General features: G+C 41.9%; 1 protein-coding gene across 2 annotated transcripts in view; it reads right to left on the bottom strand.

The window, feature by feature from the left end:
• The window catches only part of MAPRE2 (microtubule associated protein RP/EB family member 2), a 158626-nt gene that overhangs the window by 120763 nt on the left and 16995 nt on the right, over positions 1-20868 (bottom strand). For both annotated transcript variants that reach the window (XM_019465418.2, XM_019465417.2), the window contains exon 2: positions 10515-10576. Coding sequence is in view for 1 of the 2 variants with exons in the window: in XM_019465417.2 (XP_019320962.2) it covers positions 10515-10576 (62 nt within the window). In the remaining variant the exon portion in view is untranslated. The remainder of the gene's footprint in view (positions 1-10514; positions 10577-20868) is intronic.

Genomic DNA, 20868 nt, shown 5'->3' with positions numbered 1-20868 from the left:
ATCATATATGTAAGACACTGAAGAAGAAAGCAGGGGTAACCTGGGTGGCTCAGTCCATTAAGTGCCCGACTCTTGGTTTTGGCTCAGGTCATGATCTCACAGCTTCATGGGTTCAAGCCCCACATCAGGCTCTGTGCTGATGGCATGGAGCCTGCTTAGGATTCTCTCTCTCTCCCTGTCTCTTTCTCTATGCCCCTGCCCCCACTTGCACGGTCTCTATCTCTCTAAAAATAAATAAATCAGCTTTAAGAAAGGCAGGCAACATTGGAACCGTGGGAGATGTTTGATTAAATGAGTGTAGATAATCTACGTCTCATAAGATATGCCATAAGTATACTTAATTACCAAGTGACTTTTGCCTAGATGGTAAAAGATGATGGTGTAGGTCTGTTTCTTGAGTAATTTTAATTCAAATGATCAACTGTACATCATCTATGGCACTAACAGTTGTATTTCCATGAAGGGTCACCTATAATCAACATAACTGAAATGGTGGGGGAGGGTAGGGAGGGCAGGCAGGCAGGGGAGAAGGAATATAGGATACAGCTTGAGACAATCAGAATTACACACACACACACACACACACACACACACACACACACACAAAGTCATTTGCTTCCTATTACCTCTATTCCATTTCCAATCCTACCCTGAAGGTTTTCTGCTTCTCTGGTAGTTCCCAACATGTATATCTAGCTGTGAATACTGCTTGTGGAAATAGCTTTGGACTCACACTTGCTTGGGTACTAATCTTGCCTCTATTACTTACTAAGCTAGAGGCCTGGACAAGTTAGTAAGCTCTGAAACTCGATTTTCTCACTTATAAAAAGCATAAACAAATTTCATGCAGAACGTATAAAGATTCCCAAGACATCCTGTGTGAAGTTGCTAACACAGTACTTCTGTACATTAGCCATTCAAGTTTGTTCTCTCCCCATCTTTTTTCCCCCGCTTTGTACACAGGACTCTGGTATTCAAGTATTAGACAGTTTAGGTAAAATGGAGGTGAATCCACCTTAGCTGTAGGTTGTTTTCACATCTTGCTCCTTCTGCCATATTTACCCTGAACGCATACCAGAAACTCCAGGCTACAATGAACTTGATGGCAGAATGAGGCCAGGCCAGACTTGTTTGGGCATCAAAGACCAGAATGAGTTTCCTGGGTTGGCTGTATCTGTAAGCTGTGTTTAAAATTTCAGTTCTATCTAATCTGGCCTTTAGAGCTGGCCGCCCAATACAGTAGCCACTGGCCACATGGGGCTGTTCACATTAAGAATAAAGAAAATGCGGGGCGCCTGGGTGGCGCAGTCGGTTAAGCGTCCGACTTCAGCCAGGTCACGATCTTGCGGTCCGTGAGTTCGAGCCCCGCGTCAGGCTCTGGGCTGATGGCTCGGAGCCTGGAGCCTGTTTCCGATTCTGTGTCTCCCTCTCTCTCTGCCCCTCCCCCGTTCATGCTCTGTCTCTCTCTGTCCCAAAAATAAATAAATAAAAAAAAAAAAAAAAAAAAAAGAATAAAGAAAATGCATTTGCAATGTTCATAGTCACGTTTCAAACACTCAGTGGGCACATGTGGCTAATGGCTATTGAATCGGGTGGCACAGATATAGAACATTATCACTGCAGAACATTTAGAACTCTGCCCTAAAATTCTGAAGCTATCAGTGGGAATAAGAGGTGTCCTGGGATTAGTGCCCATCATATTCATTATTTTGCATCTTTTGGACTGGAAAAATAAACTCAGATACTCATGGGGGAGTGGGTAGAAGAAACACTTGATTAGGGGTCTCAATAGACACAAGCATTCCAGGCAGCAGCAGCCTATGAGACATCAATAGCATTCTTTCCCACATACCACAGTCCAGTTGTAAAGTGATAAGGTAGGTAAACCTCAGAGTAATTTTAGTGACATTTTTGCTAGCAAAGATGAGTAACCAAATCCTTAACCAAATCCTGGTGCTCTGTGCAAGAGGCTGAAATCTCTAGATCCACCCCCATTGCCGCAGATAAGATTATTGAATCACTATATTGCACACTTGAAACTAATAGAACACTGTATGGTAACCATACTAGCATTTTTTTTTTTTTTAAAGCAGAAATACCTTATGAAGACATACAGCAGTTAAAGGTTTCCTAAGCAGTTGGCAGTTTTTTGTTTCTGTGCAACAGAGTAGTGGACTCTGGTGCTACAAGTATCTATGATGGGCAAGGGGCGGGGAGGGGACACCAAACTCCAACTGTTCAGCTTCACTCTGAATTACGCGAATCAGTTGTGAATTAAGGCTGGTTCCTAATAATCTACTTTGTCAACAGGGGGCCCTCATGAGCTACCATCCCTGCAGTCACCTCGAACCCGTTATAAACCAGAACATTAGCAGCCAGTCACCCGGGACCTACAACATTTTAAATAAAGCATTAGCCCACTTAAATAAAATACATGTAGTGTCCTCATGGTCAAATCAAAACATGATTCACATTTCTGCCACAAAGGAGCCCTTAGGAAGTTTTCATTTGCTCAGGCACATGTGCTTCATCTGGACTGCTGAGCCCTGCTAAGACCTCTTGGAGAGGGGGGGAGGCGCTCTGCCTAGAAGACAAGAACAACTATAAATTCATGGTCTCCCAACCTGAGTGGGTGTCACCGCTTCCGGATCATCCCTCTGTCTTCCTCGTCAGCACCCTGTCATTATTCATACACCAGACATTTTAATATTCTTTCAGTTTCTTTAGATCTCTGACCCTTCCACCTTCCCCTCCCTCAGCAGATGGTCTTGCCTCTGACTTCAGAGGGTATTGAAGCCATTAGAGGAGGATTTAAGTTTCCTGCCCCCAAACCTACACATTCACCTACAAGGTAGCCCTCTCATTCTGTTTCTTGCTTGCTGCAGTGAAGAGGTATATCCTGGCCAGTTGCCTCTTGTCTTCTCAACGACTTGCCTGGTCACTCTCTACCAGACCTTATGTGCCCCTTTCTCTTGGCTCCTTCCCAGCAGCAATGAACTCTACAGTCCCTTTTATTATTTTTAATGTTTTATTTTTGAGAGACAGAGTACAAGTGGGGGAGGGGCAGAGAGAGGGAGACGGAGTCCAAAACAGGCTCCAGACTCTGAGCTGTCAGCACAGAGCCTGACGTGGGGCTTGAACCCATGAACCTTGAGATCATGACCTGAGCCAAAATCGGACACTGAACTGACTGAGCCACCTGGGCACCCCAACCCCCCCCCCCCCTTTATCTTAAATCAACTTTTCTTCCCCATAGATTCCCCTTTCTCTCATGTCTGTAGCCAAATATCTGAAGGCTTATCTAAACCTGCCCTCTCCACTTGCCCTTGACTCCACTTTTTGCATTCTGGATTCCAGTTTGACTAGGCCACTGAAATTATCTTCATCAAGATCACCAACTACCTCTTTGTTGCTAAAAATCAGTAGGCACTTTTTAGTCATTATCTTACTTAACCTTTGCAGAGCATTTGGACTTGCTCATTCCTGAAATGCTATTTTCCTTAGGCTTCCACGACAACATATTCAAATGCTCTTTCTCCTGTGTTTCTGTCTCATGATTAATCTGTCTCATTGTAGTGAACAAATGGTACAGAAATTTCGCTATTTTCACCATTTTCACGGAAATGTACGGTTCAGTCACGTCAAGTACATTCACGTTGTGTGTGACCATCATCGGCATCCAACTCCAGAAAGCTTTTCGTGTGATAAAACAAACTCTATACCCATTAAGGAACTCCCCTTTATCTCCCTCTCCCAGCCCTTGAAAACCACCATTCTACTTCTCCCCTCTATGAATTTTATTCCAGGTAACTCATGAGTGGAATTATACAGTATTTCTCTTTGTGGGACTGACATTTCCTTCAACCTTAACGTTCATCTGCCATTTCCTTTAAGGCACATGAGTACTTCATTCTATGTATATTCGGTGCTTTGTTTATCCCTTCCTCTGTTAACGGGCACTTGGACGGCTGCTACCTTTTGCCTATTGTCAATAATGCTGCTATGAGAATGGGTGTATTCTTTTTCTTGATCTACCTCAATACTGGTCATCTTTAAGGTTCTACTCTACTAGGGCAATTTTAGCTCTACTCGCAGCTCCCAAAGCTGTTAGTGACTCCCAAAGCTGTATTTGTGGTTCATTTCTCTTCTGGGGGTTCAGATCCCAAACTCCACATATATTCATTTAGATGTCACAGGCACCCTAAACGCAACATGTTCAATGCTAAGCTTCAGATTCTTGCCATCACTCTAGTAATGTTCCGTTGTCCTGTGTTTTCTATCTCAGCAAGTAATACCATCAAACCTCCCACTTATACCAGGCACCTGGCTGTCACCCTCTGGCAACCATAACACTGCCACTGGCAGAGCTTCTAGGGAGCCCATTCAATTCCATGGTCACCAGGGGACAGTTTCTCACTGTGGCATCATCAGGACCCCCTGATGGGGGTTCCAAGGGTCAGTCTGTGCTCCTCTGAAACACTCCTCTCTTCATAAGTCCCCTCTACATGAAATGCTAACACCTCCCTAGAGCTCTTACCTTATTTTCCTTCTCAGCCCTGAAATAGTGCTTACCACATAGCAAACCCTCAATGCACATGTCCAAGGAGTTAACCCTTGACTTCTTCCTTACCCGATCCTGTCTATCTCACCTTCTAAGTTATATTCAAATCCACCCACCTCGCTACCCCAGCTGCCAGAGGGACCATTTTAAGATATGAAACTGGCAGTTTTCTCTACTTTCACTTTCAGAATACAACCCAGGGGTGCCTGGGTGGCTCAGTCAGTTGAGCATCAGATGTTGGCTCAGATCATGATCTCACCATTCGGGAGCCCTACTTTGGGCTCACAGCTGTCAGCACAGATCCACTTCAGATCCTCTGTACCCCCACCTCTTTGCCCCTCCCCCACTAGTGGGTGCGGGCTCACTCACTCTCTCAAAAATAAACACACACACACACACACACACACACACAAAGCCAACCCAAAGGTCTTTGCTGGCCTGCCACGGGCCATCTTCATCTATCTCTCACTACTGATGCTGCTCACTACTGAACCTCTTTTAACTTAGCCAATATGCCATATGCTTCTCTTATTTTCTTTCCAAGTTTCTGAAGAGGCTGCTAGTCTTTTTACCTGAACAACTCTCCCTTCCCTTCAGTCCCCTTCTCAACATCTGCTGCCTCCTCCTTTTCCTTCAGGTCTTAGAGAAGAGGTCCCTGCCTCTTGGAAGCCTCGTCTCATCTCCCTGCTCCAGTTGTGGTCTCGTTGTCGCTGCTGGGGGCTCCCGTGGCCTCCTGCACTTCTCCCTATGCAGGAGGCCCTGCTTAGTACCCTGTCGGGGGCTGCCTGATCCGTGACTGTTCTCTGCATTGGGCCATAGCTGCATCAGGGTGGAGACTCTGAATTTCTTGCCCAAAATGTACCCTCTGCCCCTTGAACAGTGATGGGGCCATGGTCAAGGCTTAATCTTTAATATACAATTTTTAAAAATTAGCCTTACTACCATGTGCATAGACCGTATGAAATAAGTACTGAAGAGTGAAGAACCATGAATAAAACCTTCTAAATTGCTCCTTAAGCATAATTAAGTGAAATTCAGAAATGAGAATATTAAGTTCTATACCAGATACTTTTATAAATGTATTCTTGGGGCTCCCAGGTGGCTCCGTCGGTTAAGCGTCCGATTTCAGCTCAGGTCATGATCTCGTAGTTTTTGAGTTTGAGCCCCACGTCAGGCTCTGTGCTGCCAGCTCAGAACCTGGACCCTGCTTCAGATTCTGTGTCTCCCTCTCTCTCTGTCCCTCACCCATTCTCTCTCTTAAATAAATAAATAAATAAATAAATAAATAAGTGTATTCTCATTGCATCATTTATTGTCCTGATTTTTAAAGGGTAACCTCATTAATACACAAAAGGACCCCTGTCAAGAACCTGTAGCTCTAGGTGGGAAGGAGAAAGAAAAATACTTGCTGAGTGCCCATGATGTATCCACACTTACGTTTCTTCCAAGTGTTCTTACAACAAACTCAAGATGTAAAAACTCATGTGGCCAAGTTATTTGTCCAGATGCTAAAGGAGGAAAATGGCAGATGTAGGAATTTGTTCCACATTTCCCTCTCTACTAATCTATCCATCACTGTTTTAAGATTTAATTTAAGATTTAATTTAAAATTGAATTTAAAATTTAATTTAAAATTGAATTTAAAATTGAATTTAAAATTGAATTTAAAATTGAATTTAAAATTTAATTTAAAATTTAATTTAGCTAATTAGGGGCGCCTGAGTGGCGCCTCAGTCGGTTAAGCGTCCGACTTCGGCTCAGGTCATGATCTCGCGGTCCGTGGGTTCGAGCCCTGCGTCAGGATCTGTGCTGACAGCTCAGAGCCTGGAGTCTGTTTCGGGTTCTGTGTCTCCCTCTTTCTCTGACCCTCCCCTGTTCATGCTCTCTCTCTGTCTCAAAAATAAACGTTAAAATAAATAAATAAAATAAAATTTAATTTAGCTAAGTAAATTAAATGTTTAATTAAATTAAAATTTAAAATTTAAATTAAAAATGTAATGTAAAAATTAGAATTTAAAGTTTGTTAGCAGTGGTCTGAAATGGATAGGACACATATTGCTTCTACATGCAGAAAAAAAAAATGCATGGGCTAATTCTCTTTTTAGCCCTATGGTAGGCAGGGAAAATGGCAGCACTGAGCACAGAACAAGCAGTGAGTGAGTCAGAAGTCAGGGTCTGGTGCCTGGACTTGGTCATCAAACATCCAATGGTAGGTTTGTCACTTAACTCTCCTCACCCAAGAACGTTCATCTTTAAAATGAGGGGAGTTGGATTAGACTGAGGTTCCTTCCAGCTGTTTAAAGAACAAGATGTAAATGAAACCCTATTAATTCTTAGTGATTTGCTCCAGTCCTCAGCTGGTGAGGGCCAGGGATCCCAGCCCTAGCTCAGTGTATTCTCAGTGAATATACTCACTGAGGACTGAGTGGGGATGGGGCTAGAAGTATAGGCCAATTAAAAAAAATTTTTTTAATGTTTATTTATTTTTGACAGAGAGAGAGAGAGAGAGAGAGAGACAGAGAGAGACAGAGAGAGACAGAGCATGAGCGGGGGAGGGGCAGAGAGAGGGAGACACAGAATCCGAAGCAGGCTCCAGGCTCCGAGCTGTCAGCACAGAGCCCGACGCGGGACTCGAACTCACAGACTGCGAGATCATGACCCGAGCCGAAGTCGGCCACTCAACCGACTGAGCCACCCAGGAGCCCCTAGGCCAATTTTAATTGGAATGTTGGGTCAGCCAACTAGAATAACATTCAAATTTACAGAAGCAGATCTCCCGCAGATTATGAAAATGAAACTAATGAGGAAGACTGTTAGAAGAGGAGTCAAGTAAAAGCTCCACTTCCAGAGAGGACCTGGCTTTATCCCTACCCCCAGTGGATTCTCTGCTAGACAAGCCATCCTACTTAGTGTATTTTTTTTAAAAAAAACAGTCAATTCCATTAGATGCTAACCTTTAAGAGCTCTATCTTATTTACCCTTATAACCTTAGCTTTTAGTGTAGCACCTGGCACATAGTTAGCTATCCATAAATGTTTATGGTATGAACGGCCAATTTCCCCAACATGAGTATCCCAATCCAACTCACCTCCAAGGTTAAGCTCAGATGCCACCTCTACCCTCCAACCCCAACCTTTCCTTCCACCTGCCCTCCCAGGCTCCCGACACATCTTTCGGTATTTCTCCTATGGTGTATCTCATTTTGTATACAGTTATAGAGATTACATTTATCTATCTTAGCTTCCCAATAAGGTCAGACTCTGAGACATGAGCTGTCTTCTGCTCACCATGGAAACTCTACAATATATAGTTTAGAGCAGGCACTCAATAAATGTGGGAAAAGCTTATCATTTTTATATGTATATCAAAGCAACTAGCACTGTTTTTTTTACATATAGGAGGAGACACTCAAATATTATTGAATTACATGCTCTTTCTGATCAAGTTGTGGTGAGGTTAGTCCTCTCAGTGTGCTAAGGACTCCAAACCTTTCGTGAAGAAATATGATAAACTAGTTTAAAAGTCTTAAGAATGGTCATATCTTTGAATAATCCACTTCTAGGATTTTGTACTAAGGAAATCAACAACAACAAAAAGATACAAATTAGACTGAACCAAACCAACAACAAAATTGGAGGCTACTACGGTATAATTGATATAATAGTGTTCCTAGGATAGTTCTGAAGATCTTCAAAGAAGCTTATGACTAACACTAAGTAAAACACAAAGTTCACATCCAATATAGAAAAACAGGAATACTTGTGAGAAAATAAAATATGCAAAAAACTGAAGTTATTTTGGGATGGTGTTGTTATGGGTGATTTTCTTCTTTCCAAACTTTCTTATAAATGTATCATTTTTATAATAAAAGTTTGGCATTATCAACATTTATCTTTCCTTAATGTGGCTATATTTTCCATAGATAGTTATTTAGTGAGGACCAAAGCATAAAATTGAATTGTCTACTAAACAGCTATGCTCCAGGATTTAACTCCAGGATTCAAAGGAGACCTCACTAGGGAGGCTATTCTGGGTCATAAGGTAGAAGGTACAGGCATTGTTGGGCATAGTGCAGAAACAGATTTGGATAAGGAGCAAGCAGCTAGACTCAGTCAAGGATTCTCAGGAACCACACAAATGAGTGAGATGACTCACTCAAGCAACTATTAACACTAGTTTCTGAGAGGGTTAAGTAAGGAGGCTGCAAGCCAGAAGGGATATGAAGAGCAAGGAGAGGAATTAAGAACAGTGGTCTTCTTGTTAAGGAGATAGGAAATGGTGGAGAACTATTATCTCACAAGGTTCTATAAACTATGGCTTGCCAGCCAAATGCCATCTACTGTATGTTTCTATAAATAACGTTTTATTGGAACATCGCTAAGCCATTTATGTATTGTCCATGGCGGTTTTCACACTATGAGTTGAATAGTAGTGACAGAGACCGTATAGCCCACCAGGCAGAAAATATTCATGATGTGGCTCTTTACAGAAAAGGGAGCATTTGTCCTGTAGTCCTAGATATAAAGACATTTATAAATAGACACCCCATTTAGGCATCGGAGTACCTTTTTCTATTACTTTTTCTTTGAACATACCAGTCTAGGAGATAGGCATCTATAGAATTTATCATCCAAATGCAGATACTTTTGAGGGTGAAAGGGGGTGCTCATGAGACCATGCTCCCAGACAATGAAGTAAACCAGGACTATCCCAGACACATGGGCCCCCTACCATAAGGGCTGGTAGCAAAAGAAGTTTCAAAGAACACTCAAGGTCTGCTTTTAGGTGTATGAAGCAAGCTCAGGTGACTCTCCTGGTCTCCTTGATTCTTTCTACTTTAATTGCCCTCAGACGCCTTTCTACTTCCTTCTGTCCCAGCTCTGGTCCTTGAAAAGCCCCGCTGCTTGGATACCACTCAGAGTTCAGGATCTCCATTTTCATTAGAGCAAAAGGAAAAAAGTTTACTCATCTCATTTAAATAAATTATTTCACATCACTACAAGTAAGAATTTTATACCTGCAAATTTCACTTGGTTTGATACCAAGATAACTCCTTAAAATGCTATCCTTTGTTAGTATTTAAGCTTTCTCTTCTCAAATAATTAAGAAATAACCATTAATCACAGCATTTATCACAATGAAACCCCAAACCAAATATATTATCCATTGATTTGAGCTTTTAGTCGTGAAACTTTTTTTTTTTTTTTTTTTTTTTTGGTAAAAATTTTTGGTGTTGGGGGAAAGAAATAAAACTAAAGATGTTTAGAGCATTTTTGGTGAAGTCTTGGACGTTTTACTCAGACTGTTCTCTGAACAACAGTAGCTCACAGCTTTGAAACCTCTGTGGATGGCTTTCCAAAGATTGCCATCTGGTGGAATTTCAGTTAATTGTTCCTTTGTTCTAGGGAGCTGCTGGAGGTGAGTGAACCTTGAAGGCATTAGAGAGACTCAGAATATCAGTGAGAGATAAGTGAAGTTCAAATGATAGGGTCTCAAACACAAACCCCAAACTGAAAAAAAAAAAAAAATGAGGCTTTGAGTCTTTGTCTCCTTCCCAAATCCTCTCCGCTCCCTATTGTAAAGTCTGAGAATTTGCCTTGATTTTGATTATAAATAAATGAAATAGAATATTTGTTCACAAATAATACTGAATGTCCTGAGATTACTTGATTACATCTTGATATTCTCCCTTCACTTATCACTAACAATATCTCCAAAAGTAAACTTTAATTTGCTTGGCCATTTTTAGAGGAATTGCTGATAGCGGTTAATTAGCCCTTGATACACTTGAGAGATAGATTATAGATTGAAAAATAATGTTTTAACGGAGAATGTTTACTGGAATACTTTAATTGTAAAATAGGATTTTGAAAATAAATTGTTACAAAGGCACCAATACTTCAATTCCATCAGTAGACAAGGATTCCCACACTATTTTATATTTAAACCCTACCTTGAGCATCCAGGCTCTCTCCCTGGCTGTCGAGATGAACCGTACCGTTGAGAAGTGGGATTCTGGGATAATAAGAAAAAGAAAAAGAATGTTTAATAGGATGAAAACATGGGAGCAAAGAGTTATAATTGAGTTTATTGGGTTTAGTTAGCTATGGAAAGGGACATCGAAATGCACACACAATAACAAAACACAGTTGGTTTTACCACAGGGGAGAGATTAAGTTAGGCAAGCAATAGGGTTCTCAGTCTCTATTTTAGATTAATTTTTAGGTTGATTATGGTTTGTGAGTATTTAGTATGTCAATTTTATGAAAGTAATTTCTTATCTTTTCACCTTTCCCTGTGATAGTCTGAAGCAATGAGAATTCATGTGTTAGCAGGAAGCAGAGCCTCTATGGGGTATCAAAGGTCAACATCAAACTTCCTGAAACTTCAGCTTATTTTCAGGGTTTATTTTTTTCAGAGTACGCTCCATGCCCAGCACAGAGTCCAACACAGGGCTTGAACTCACCACCCTGAGGATCAAGACCTGAGCGGAGATCAGGAGATGCTTAACCCACTGAGCCACCCAGGCATCCCTATTTCAGGTTTCAGATCTAGTATCAACACAGGCTTATTCTTCTAATCGGAAGATATTTTTTAATAGTTTTAAAAATTTTTAAATAAATTAAAAAATAATTTCTTTTTGAGAGAGAGACAGACAGAGCCAGCAGGAAAGGAACAGAGAGGGAGACAGAATTTGAAGCAGACTCCAGGCTCTGAGCTGTCACCACGAGCCCTACACAGGGCTCGAACCCACAAACAGCGAGTTCCTGACCTGAGCCGAAGCCTGATCTTTAACCAACTGACCCACCCAGGTGCCTCAATAGTTTATTCATTTTTGAGACAGCATGTAAGCGCACATGCATGAGCGCGCGCGCGCGCGCGCACACACACACACACACACACACACACACACACACACACACACACACACACGTGGGGGAGTGGCAGAGAGTGATAGGGAGACAGAGGATCAGAAGGGGCCTCCCTGCTATCAGCAGAAAGCCCGATCCAGGGCTGGAACTCACTAACCTTGAGATTGTGACCTGAACCAAAGTCAGACGCTTTACCTACTGAGTCACCCAGGTACCCCTAGTCAGAAGATTTTGAGAGGCTAGGCATTCTAAACAATGCCAGGATCCAACTTTAAAATATATACACCAACAAATGATAATTTGTGTCAATTAGCTATTTCTCTTCCAAACATGCTCTCGCTACGTGAAAAGACAGTAAACTGACGGAGGACGGATCTAATTCTTGAGGCTAAGAAATGTGTCTCAATTCCAGATTTTGAGGCTCCAGTGTCAGGGTGGGGAATGGATGGTTACTGGGGAGACTGTCTATGGCTCAAGCTGGTGCTGCTGAAAAGGACCCAAGATGTATATGTGCACAAGCCTTAATGGTCTCTCCACCTCCCCAAGGAACATATCAGAAATGACTGCTGCCTTCCACGTAGGCCCTAACCCTGCACACTGCTCTTCTGAAATGGTCCTGTAACAGAAAATACAAATGCCTTTGGTGCCTACTTGGTTCTTTAAAAAGTCAATTGCATAAAAATAAAGTATTTGTGGCACACCCGATGCAATGTGATTAATCCTAGACACAGTTCTAGAGATGTTGCCGGGAGATTTAAAAAAAAAAAAAAAAAAAAAAAAAAAAAGAGGCACTTTACACCTTTTCTATAAGGCAAAATGGAGATGGTAAGACAGTGCAAGGAAAAAAAAAATAGAAACAAGATAGTAGGTGCTGAGAGAAGTAAAGGTAGGAGCTGATTTTTCAACGTTATACTCTTCAGTAATGGAGCTTAAAAGGCATTTGTAAATTTGGCTTGTTTAAAAAAAAAAAAAATCAGAAAATTCAATATACATGGTCTTGAGGACCGAACTCCGGTAACAATTTTTTCTTTCCAAGAGAATAGAATTTCTTTAAATATTTTAGAGCAGAGTTTAACTGCATAGGTATTTCACATCTTTCCATAAATCTAACGATAGCTGATAAAAAAAAAAAAAAATCAGACAAAAAAATCTGTTCCCATCCATGTCATTTTCCTAAGTCCTCCAATCTTCCAGCAATTAATTGAATTACACTAAAATTTTCATTTACCTTATTTAACTATGTTACCAGGGAAAGGACTGGCCACCCAGCTAGGAAGCAAGAGTACAAAAGTTCCAAGTTTACCTATAAACTAGATAATTCACCCTTTGAAAATTCAGGATTGGCTGTATACAATTGGTCTTTTTCTGCTGACAATGACCCATTGCTCATTTTCCAACAGCTGTAAAGGGTCAGTTTGAATGGGATCATTTACTGAAAACTATGCACCGATCATTTCACACATTTTATCTAATTTAACCTTCAAAATCTTAATACCAATTAAGAAACTGAGGCTCAGGGTGGTGGTGCCATATCCAGGGTGGTGGATAGATGTCCATATCATGCATCTAGAAAGTGACCCTTTCTGACAAGAGTCTGACGGACTCATGTGTCTGCTCAGCCTTTCACCCATAGCATGTGCCACTGTAAAACCAGGCCTTCGCCATAGATTTGAAGGCCACAGACAGTCTTTGCTCTGCTCGTGGCAGAGAAGTGCTCAGTAAGGCACAACCTTGCAAGGTGGCAGGTGAGGCAGTTTTGTCTGTGATGTGCGACAGCAGCAAAGCAGTTCTTATCCATAAATTTCCTACTTTATGTAAAAATTAAAAATGGAGCACAGTATAAATACAAAATAGAAAACTATGAGAAACATAGAAAACCTTTGAGACCTAGGGCCTGGCAAAGAGTTCTTAGCCTTGATACCCAAAACACAATCCATAAAAGGTAAAGTTAAATACACTGGACTTCATCAAAATTAAAAACTTTTGTCCCTGTGAATTGGATGTAAATACAAGGTATAAACTAGGAGAAAGTATTTGCAAACCATAGATCTCACAAGAGGACTAGTTTCTAGAATAAAGAGTTCTGAAAGCAATTAAAACAATTCAGTTGAAAAGTGGGCAAAAGATGTGAACAGGCATTTATCTGAAGAGGATATATAGTTAATAAGTATATGAAATGATATTTAACATTAGCCACTATGTGGGTGAAAATTAAAAACCGTAATGAGATATCACTACACACATAGCAGAATGGCTAAAATAAATAGTGACAACTTGAAATACTGATGAAGATGTGAAGAAACGAGAGCAGTCACATCACTTATAAGAATGTCTAAGGGTTCTGCTACCCTGCCAAACATTTTTGTTTTAACACACAACTACCATACAATCCACCAATTGTACCTCTAGGCATTTTTCCAAATTAAAATGTACGTTTACAGCGGTTTTGTTTGGTTTTATCAGTAGTCAAAAGCCAGAGACAACCCAGACGTCCTTCAACAGGTTAACAGTTAGTCGAACTGTGGCACATCCCTACCACGGAATGCTACTTAGCAATAGAAAAGAACAATTCATACATACAACTTAGACCAATTTCCAGAGAATTATCCTGTGTGAAAAAAAGGCAATCCCCAAAGGCCATATACTGTATGATTACATTTATCTGACAGTCTCAAAATAAGTATAGAATTGGAGCACAGATTAATGGTTGTGGGGTAGAGAAAGAGAAGCAGGAGTGGCAGGAAGAGGGGGTGATTATAAAGAGGCAACATAAGGCATCCTTGTGATAGAAATGTTCTGTATCTTCAACACGTATTAGTGTCGATATCCTGGTTGTGATGTTATAAGTTTGTAAGTTGTTGGGACAACTGGGTGGCTCAGTCAGTTAAGTGTCCAACTCTTGATTTGGCTCCAATTGTCATCTCCCAGTCATAGGATCGAGCCCCCTGTTGGCCTCTGCATGGACAGTGTGGACCTGATTGTGATTCTCTCTCCCTTTTGCTCTCTGCACCTCCCCCCTCCCCAAATGACCAACATAAAAATATTAAGATGTTACCACAGAGGGGGAGAACAGAGTAAAGGGTATATGGGAGAGAGCTCCATATCAATCCTTACAAGTACATGTTAATGCACAATGATCTAAAAACAAAAAGTTTAATTCAAAAAAGATTGGCCAGTAATTACAATTGAGGGGGAAGCTCTCTTACTTTCTTACCTTTTTAGAGAAGAACAAAAGCCCCAAAACAGTGGGCAAGATGGGGTTAGGAATTTGTCCCACTTCGCACAGATCCAAGAAAAAAGCTCACCCACGGTTCTAGCATGCAGAAACCACTGCGAACAGTTCACTCTTGCCTACCTTAGAGTTCTCTATCATCCCCTTTTTCCACATTAACCTTAATAAACTTTCATTTAAAGTCAAAGCGTTGATACAAACACACTCAAAACCGGAACTAACTTCTAAGTAGTTTGTTATGCTCTGCATTTTTGAAACGATCTCTCCTACCTTCAGGTTCAGGCGATCCAAGAATTTCCAATTCCCACCCTTATTGGCTCAGGACTAGCATTTCATCTCCCGCGGTTCTCGTAGATGACAAGGTAGGTGTTCTGTATTCTAAACCGGGTCACACTACAGAAGAGCACAACTGTAACCACCCCTACACAAGCATGAGCTTACAGGGTTTTCTTTTACGTTAGAAGAGACCACGTTGACTTCTACTCTTCCTATTTTAAGCGCTAGGCAGCTTCTCAGAAATGAGCCAGCCGCGGTCTCTTGACCTGCTGGTTTTAACTGCAGAGAGCAGGTGTCTTTGTTAGAGTAAGAGTCACGACACAGCCAAACTCTTTAACAGAGCACATTCTCAGTTACTATAAAAGTCTATTTTCCTTCATCCTCTAGCAATTTCAAATCCTCTTTCTTTGAAGAAACTTGGAATTCTGGCATCCCATGTGTGGGGCATAGAGCATCTGTCCTAGCTTGAGAGTCCCCTCTAGAGACTGCTTCCATGTCTGGCCATATAGCCATAGGCACTTAAGAGGTCTCAGAATCAAGAAGGGGTTGTAAAGACTTTCCAATCATGCCCCACCATTGAAAGATCTCGCTCTTTCTTCAGTGCCCTGTATCTAACCAGTGAGGCTTCTGATCAGTGCAAGGTTAAAGCATTCTCTGCACAAAAGAGATGGGAGTCACAGCCTCTCCAGTTGCTCCTGGCTGTATTTTCTGGGAAGGGGACACTGCTGGGACATGAACCGAGGTTTTCCCCTCCAGAGAAGGGCCAAGTGATCTCTGGACCTTCAGAATGAGCTGCATCCTCAATTCCAAACTCCTGGTGCTGCTGTGAGATATCGAATCACTCCAGTTATAAATCACATGCTTTAGTGTGGGAGGTCCACAACTTTCTAGGAATAAAGCAGAATGTAAGCATTAACAGAAAGTCACAGACTATTAATCCTTAGGCTGATCCTACTCCATATTAGCCTTCTGAAGAGTCCTGCCTCCGCCAAACACCACCTCAATTATTGGCCTCGGTTGGGTGGGTTGGACTCAGGGCCTTCCCCAGAGCAGCAGCAGGAGGTCAAGAGCCCGCCCAGTTCAACTATCTCAGGGGACCGAGAGGCATGACTGCCGGGAAGCACAGAACTGAGCACACACCAGGGAAACCAAAACCAAATGAGATTATCTGGCAAGTAAAGGAGGTCAAATTACACTGACTCTTGGGCACTGAGTGTGGTACAACACATTCCTCTCCTTAAGCAAGGCAGACTACAAAATGACCCATATTGTATATTTAAGTGCTTTTGAAAAATTATAGCTGGCGGATAAAGGGATTTTGGTGGAATACATTAAGAACGGTAATGATGTTAAAACTTCTTTTGGTCGTGTGATTTAGGCTTCTATAAAAATAAAATATAATCCCCCCAAACGGTCTTAAGTCATAGCTATAATAAAATAGAAATTCAGTTATTTTCATACAAATGGAGCCTCACCCCCTCTTAGAATCCTCCTTTATCCATCTGCTACTTCCCATGCTAACCAGGATTAAAATAATTTGAGAGTGCCCTTTCTATTCTAGAATAGACTACTCACAGTGCTCAAGGCATGAAAGTAAAATAAAAAAGACAGACCTGAGAAACTACATGAGAAATGCCATATGTATTAATTCTGTGAAAGGTTCTTAATAATTACATGACTTCACTATCCTCTTATCTGTTTGTAATCAGATACCCTTGAAAATAGTTGGAATGGAAGAACGGCTCCTTTCCTCACAAGTTGACTGCTAATAACACGTAGCAGAAAGTTCGTGAATAAAGAAAGTAGCACAGTGAATGGGATCAGATTCATTTTAAGAGCCCAGCATCCTAATTTAGCCTTTGGGTTATAGAAGCTAAATCCTCCCTTTACATGTGTCCTGTCTTTATGGTCTTATTCTTTTGACCACCCAAAGAAGAAATACAATAACAAAGTGGAAGTATTGAAAGGGTAACGGGAAATTTAATAAGACTTTGGTCATAGCAAGAAGGTTAGGATACCAGGTACGAAGGGTTGCTAAGACCTCTCTCAAAAGGTGGATAGCCATTGTCCACTTGTAGCGTTGTGTGGGAAGATTTTCAAACTAACATTTTCAGCAGTCTGTTAGAAGTGTTAAGTGGATGGAAACTTCTTGAAATACGCAGGATTATTTGCTTAGCCTCTACCCCCAGGTTTTCTGTTGGTGCTGGTGTGCATCCTATAACGCTCATGTAACCACCACCAACACTGTTTTGGTGGGGGGTCCTACTGTGGGGTTTTCTAGAAGAGACCCACTTACAAAATATTTGGGGGCTGGATCAGTAATCATTAAATGGGGAAATTTAGGCTGAATTCCACTCACCTGGAATCTAGTGACGCTCCAGAACAGAAGTACTGATTATGTTATCAGGGATCAAACTTGGGTGGGTGGGTTGTGGAGCATAGCGAAACAAACCCCCATCTATTCTAAGAACTAAATCTGGGCCAAATACCCAACTTGAAATGTTTCCTAAAGCCTTTTCTTTCCACAATTATGCAGGTCTATAGCTCTTCCTGTTTTTTTGTAGTCTATTGGTTTATTAACACTAATACGACATGCACATAAGCAGTCTGTTATTTTCTTCACTGGGCAGCCTGGCATTGGGATTGGGGACTGATGGCCAGCTGGGCTGCTCTTTCCACAAGGGCTCTGTGGTGCTTGCAGGAGACGTTGTGAGCAATCTCTACACAGTAAGATTTGTTGCACATCAGCAGCACTTCAAGCTTCTTGATGTTGCGGACCAGAAACTTGTGGAAGGCACTGGAGAGCGTGTGCTTGGTTTTCTTGTTGCTCCTGTAGTCAATGTCGGGCACAAGATCGTGCCCTTGAACCTTCTGTGTATCCTATTGTCAGTGCCTCTGGATTTCCACCAACTGTGCTTAATTTTGACACCTCGGTCTGACTGGTGCCAGATGAAATTCTTGGCCCTCTTTTTACCAAACTTGGGCTTCACCAGAGGTCTGGGGGCGGCAGTGGTCCCGACCAGGAGCTGGCTTCCACCCCTGCAGGCAGCACCGGGGAAGAGGATGGCTCTCCATTTTGTAAAAATGTTTCACAGACATCATCTCACTCAGATCTTGAAATCTCAATTCTTTCTCCACAGGTTCACTGTGCTTGCCTTTTGGCTACTGCCTTTTGCTCCTTGATTTTTCTTCCTTAGAAACTCTCATCTGCTATGGAGTTGCAAAGCCCTCTAAATCAGCTTTTCCCCAGATGGTGCCCCTCACTCTCTGCCTTCCAGGGGGTGTTTTTAGACATTCCCTCCTGGTCATCTCCCTCCACCTCAAAGAAATTAAATACTACCGAATAGATTTTATCTGTTAGGGTAGAGCTTTAGACGGCCACAAACCACTGTAATATCTGATTTTTGTCCCCATTGAGAGGGCATGCTCCAATCCAATTGAACAAAAATATCACGCAACGTCTCTGGGCTGAGATGTAGGGATACAACCAGGAACCAGGTGGGCCCTGTCCTCCTACTCGGTTAGATACAAAACCCTTTTTTGCTTAACCCCTAAAAAGAGTCATCAATCACAGGAACTTATTGTAGGAAATCACACAGCTGATCAAGGACAGAGCTGGGACCCAAACTCTGGTCTTCTGAGTTTCAAATCACATGCTCTTCCTATGAATCTGTTCTGACCCATTCTCCTTTTTTCTCCCCTTAGCTCAGGCTTTCTTTGCATTTTAAAATTCAATTTCATATTTTTGGAGCAACAGAGCACCACATTTTAATCTTCATAATTTTTTTATGCAGTTCCTAATCACTCATTTGTGTAACATTTATTGAACCCATGAGAACAGTTACCGCTTATGTGCGGCTTCTATGTGTCAGGTGCGGTCCTAAGTGTGTTCCCTGAATCAGCTCATTTACTTCCCGCTGTAACATTCTGTAGGATGTCATTTCTTATTTTGATCTTACAGCTACATGGAGGCTTGTGGCAGGGCCAGGACTTGGGACCTTGTGAACATCATGTTACACACCTTTTACGTCCTAGGCACCCTGCTAGGTGCCGGGGCTCTAAAGGGTGAGAAATTTACAGTGCAGCCATCCAGGGGCTAATAGACACACTCATAACTATACCATGAGGCTGTGAATGCAAGCATATTGACAGGGAGGGTCAAGAACAAAAAGGAAAAATGTATGACTGCTGTTTCCTGGATGATCTGTAGGATTTGAAGGCCATGGTTTTCCTCATTCTGAAAATTAGAGAAAAAGAAGTATTTTCCTGCTCAGGTTCCTTTATGGCAGTGTTTTTCAGATTTCGAGTCAGCCAGGAATCTTAAAATTCAAATTATGATTCTATAGGCCTGGGGTGGGGTCTGAGATTCTGTCTTTCTAGAAACTTCTAGATGCTGCTGCTGGTCCAGGAACCACACTCTGAGTTGCACAGAATCTGTTCTCAGAGCTCTTCCCACAATCTGCTATGTGCTGATCGGGGCTGCACTTAGATGGGCCATCCACTCAGACGATTCCAACTGATGTAAACTCATTTATAGCTCAGACCTTGTCACCAAAGATGGATCAAAGCAAAATTTAGGAGGTAAAGTCCTTGGGACACATTTTTCCTTGCTCCACTGCTCCCCCACAACATCCCTAATCCCCCAGTGGTCACGTACTCATCAAGAGTTTCAGGTCCTTAGGGAAAGTTCTCTGCTTTCCAAGAGGATGTGTAGCTAATTAACTAATCTGTGCAAATGCGTTGGGGAGTGCTAATCACAACCATTTGTTATTTCTTCTCCTGCTGACCCAAATGGCTGGTTCTGGCTTTGGTTACACTGGTGCCCTCAATGAAGCCATGTTTATCTTCCCTTGCATAGGGAAGGGACTCAGCTGAATTTACTGCACATACATCCAGTGTGCTTGAGACACACGAGGATGCTCAGGTGAGCTAAGTAGTCTCTCTAAAACAAAAAGGGAGCAAAAAAAACCACTTAAGTTTGCAGAAGCTAACTCTTTTGGTAACTCTAGTATACTTGAACTGTCATTTTGCCTAAAAGAATCAGGTTCAAAGTAGGTTTTGAGATTGCCAGCACTTTCTAACAACACTCCTGGACAAGTCATGACTTCTCCAGGTGCACTTGCATTTTTTTTTTTTCTAACTTTTAATGTTTATTTGTGCCAGAGAGGGAGACACAGAATCTGAAGCAGGCACCCGGCTCTGACTGTCAGCACAGAGCTTGATGTGGGGCTTGAACTCACAAACCAAAAGACCTGAAGTCAGATGCTTCACCAACTGATCCACCCAGGTGCACCTCCCCCTCCCTCGCCTTTTTAAATTTTAACTTGCATATTCAAACTGAGGGAAAAGAAGCAAATATTCTGACATGAATGGTAAGAGTCCTCATCGGTGATGGGCTGTATACCAAAATGGACTTATCAACCCATTTTTTGAAACCCCATTCATCTTTCCATGGGAAATAGGAGGCTGTTACAATTTAATAGCTTTATGAACAAAAGGGAACTTTGAGGGCTACGTGGAGAATCCAACTCTCCTTTGTAAATCCACCTGGTATAAAGGGCACTGGACCTGGAATAAATTCCCTGGGACTGAGGTTCTCCCCCTTATGTGAACTGTGCATATACCATTTAAACTCCAGGCTCCAGTTTTTATGGTTTCCTGTCAAGTGCAGCTACTTAGAGTGTTCGTGCTACATAGAAGCATCCTTTACTGCAAATTTCTCTGTAAATGGGAAACACTCATGATCATCATCACTATTAAATAATTGGGTTTGAACCACATCTCCCTTGTCAATTGGATCTGAATATTAGTTACAGGATCAGGAAGTTGAAGTACAATCAATTATGGCAAAAACCAACGGCTTGGAAAGAATGGGAGAGAATGCCCATCTGAAGGGATCTTGTGGGTATGGCCTTGAGCAGGACCCT

This window comes from Panthera pardus, unplaced genomic scaffold, assembly GCF_024362965.1.
Source record: "Panthera pardus isolate Hobbes unplaced genomic scaffold, ASM2436296v1 HiC_scaffold_15, whole genome shotgun sequence".
Taxonomy (NCBI): domain Eukaryota; kingdom Metazoa; phylum Chordata; class Mammalia; order Carnivora; family Felidae; genus Panthera; species Panthera pardus.
This window is presented reverse-complemented; position numbering and strand designations above follow the sequence as displayed.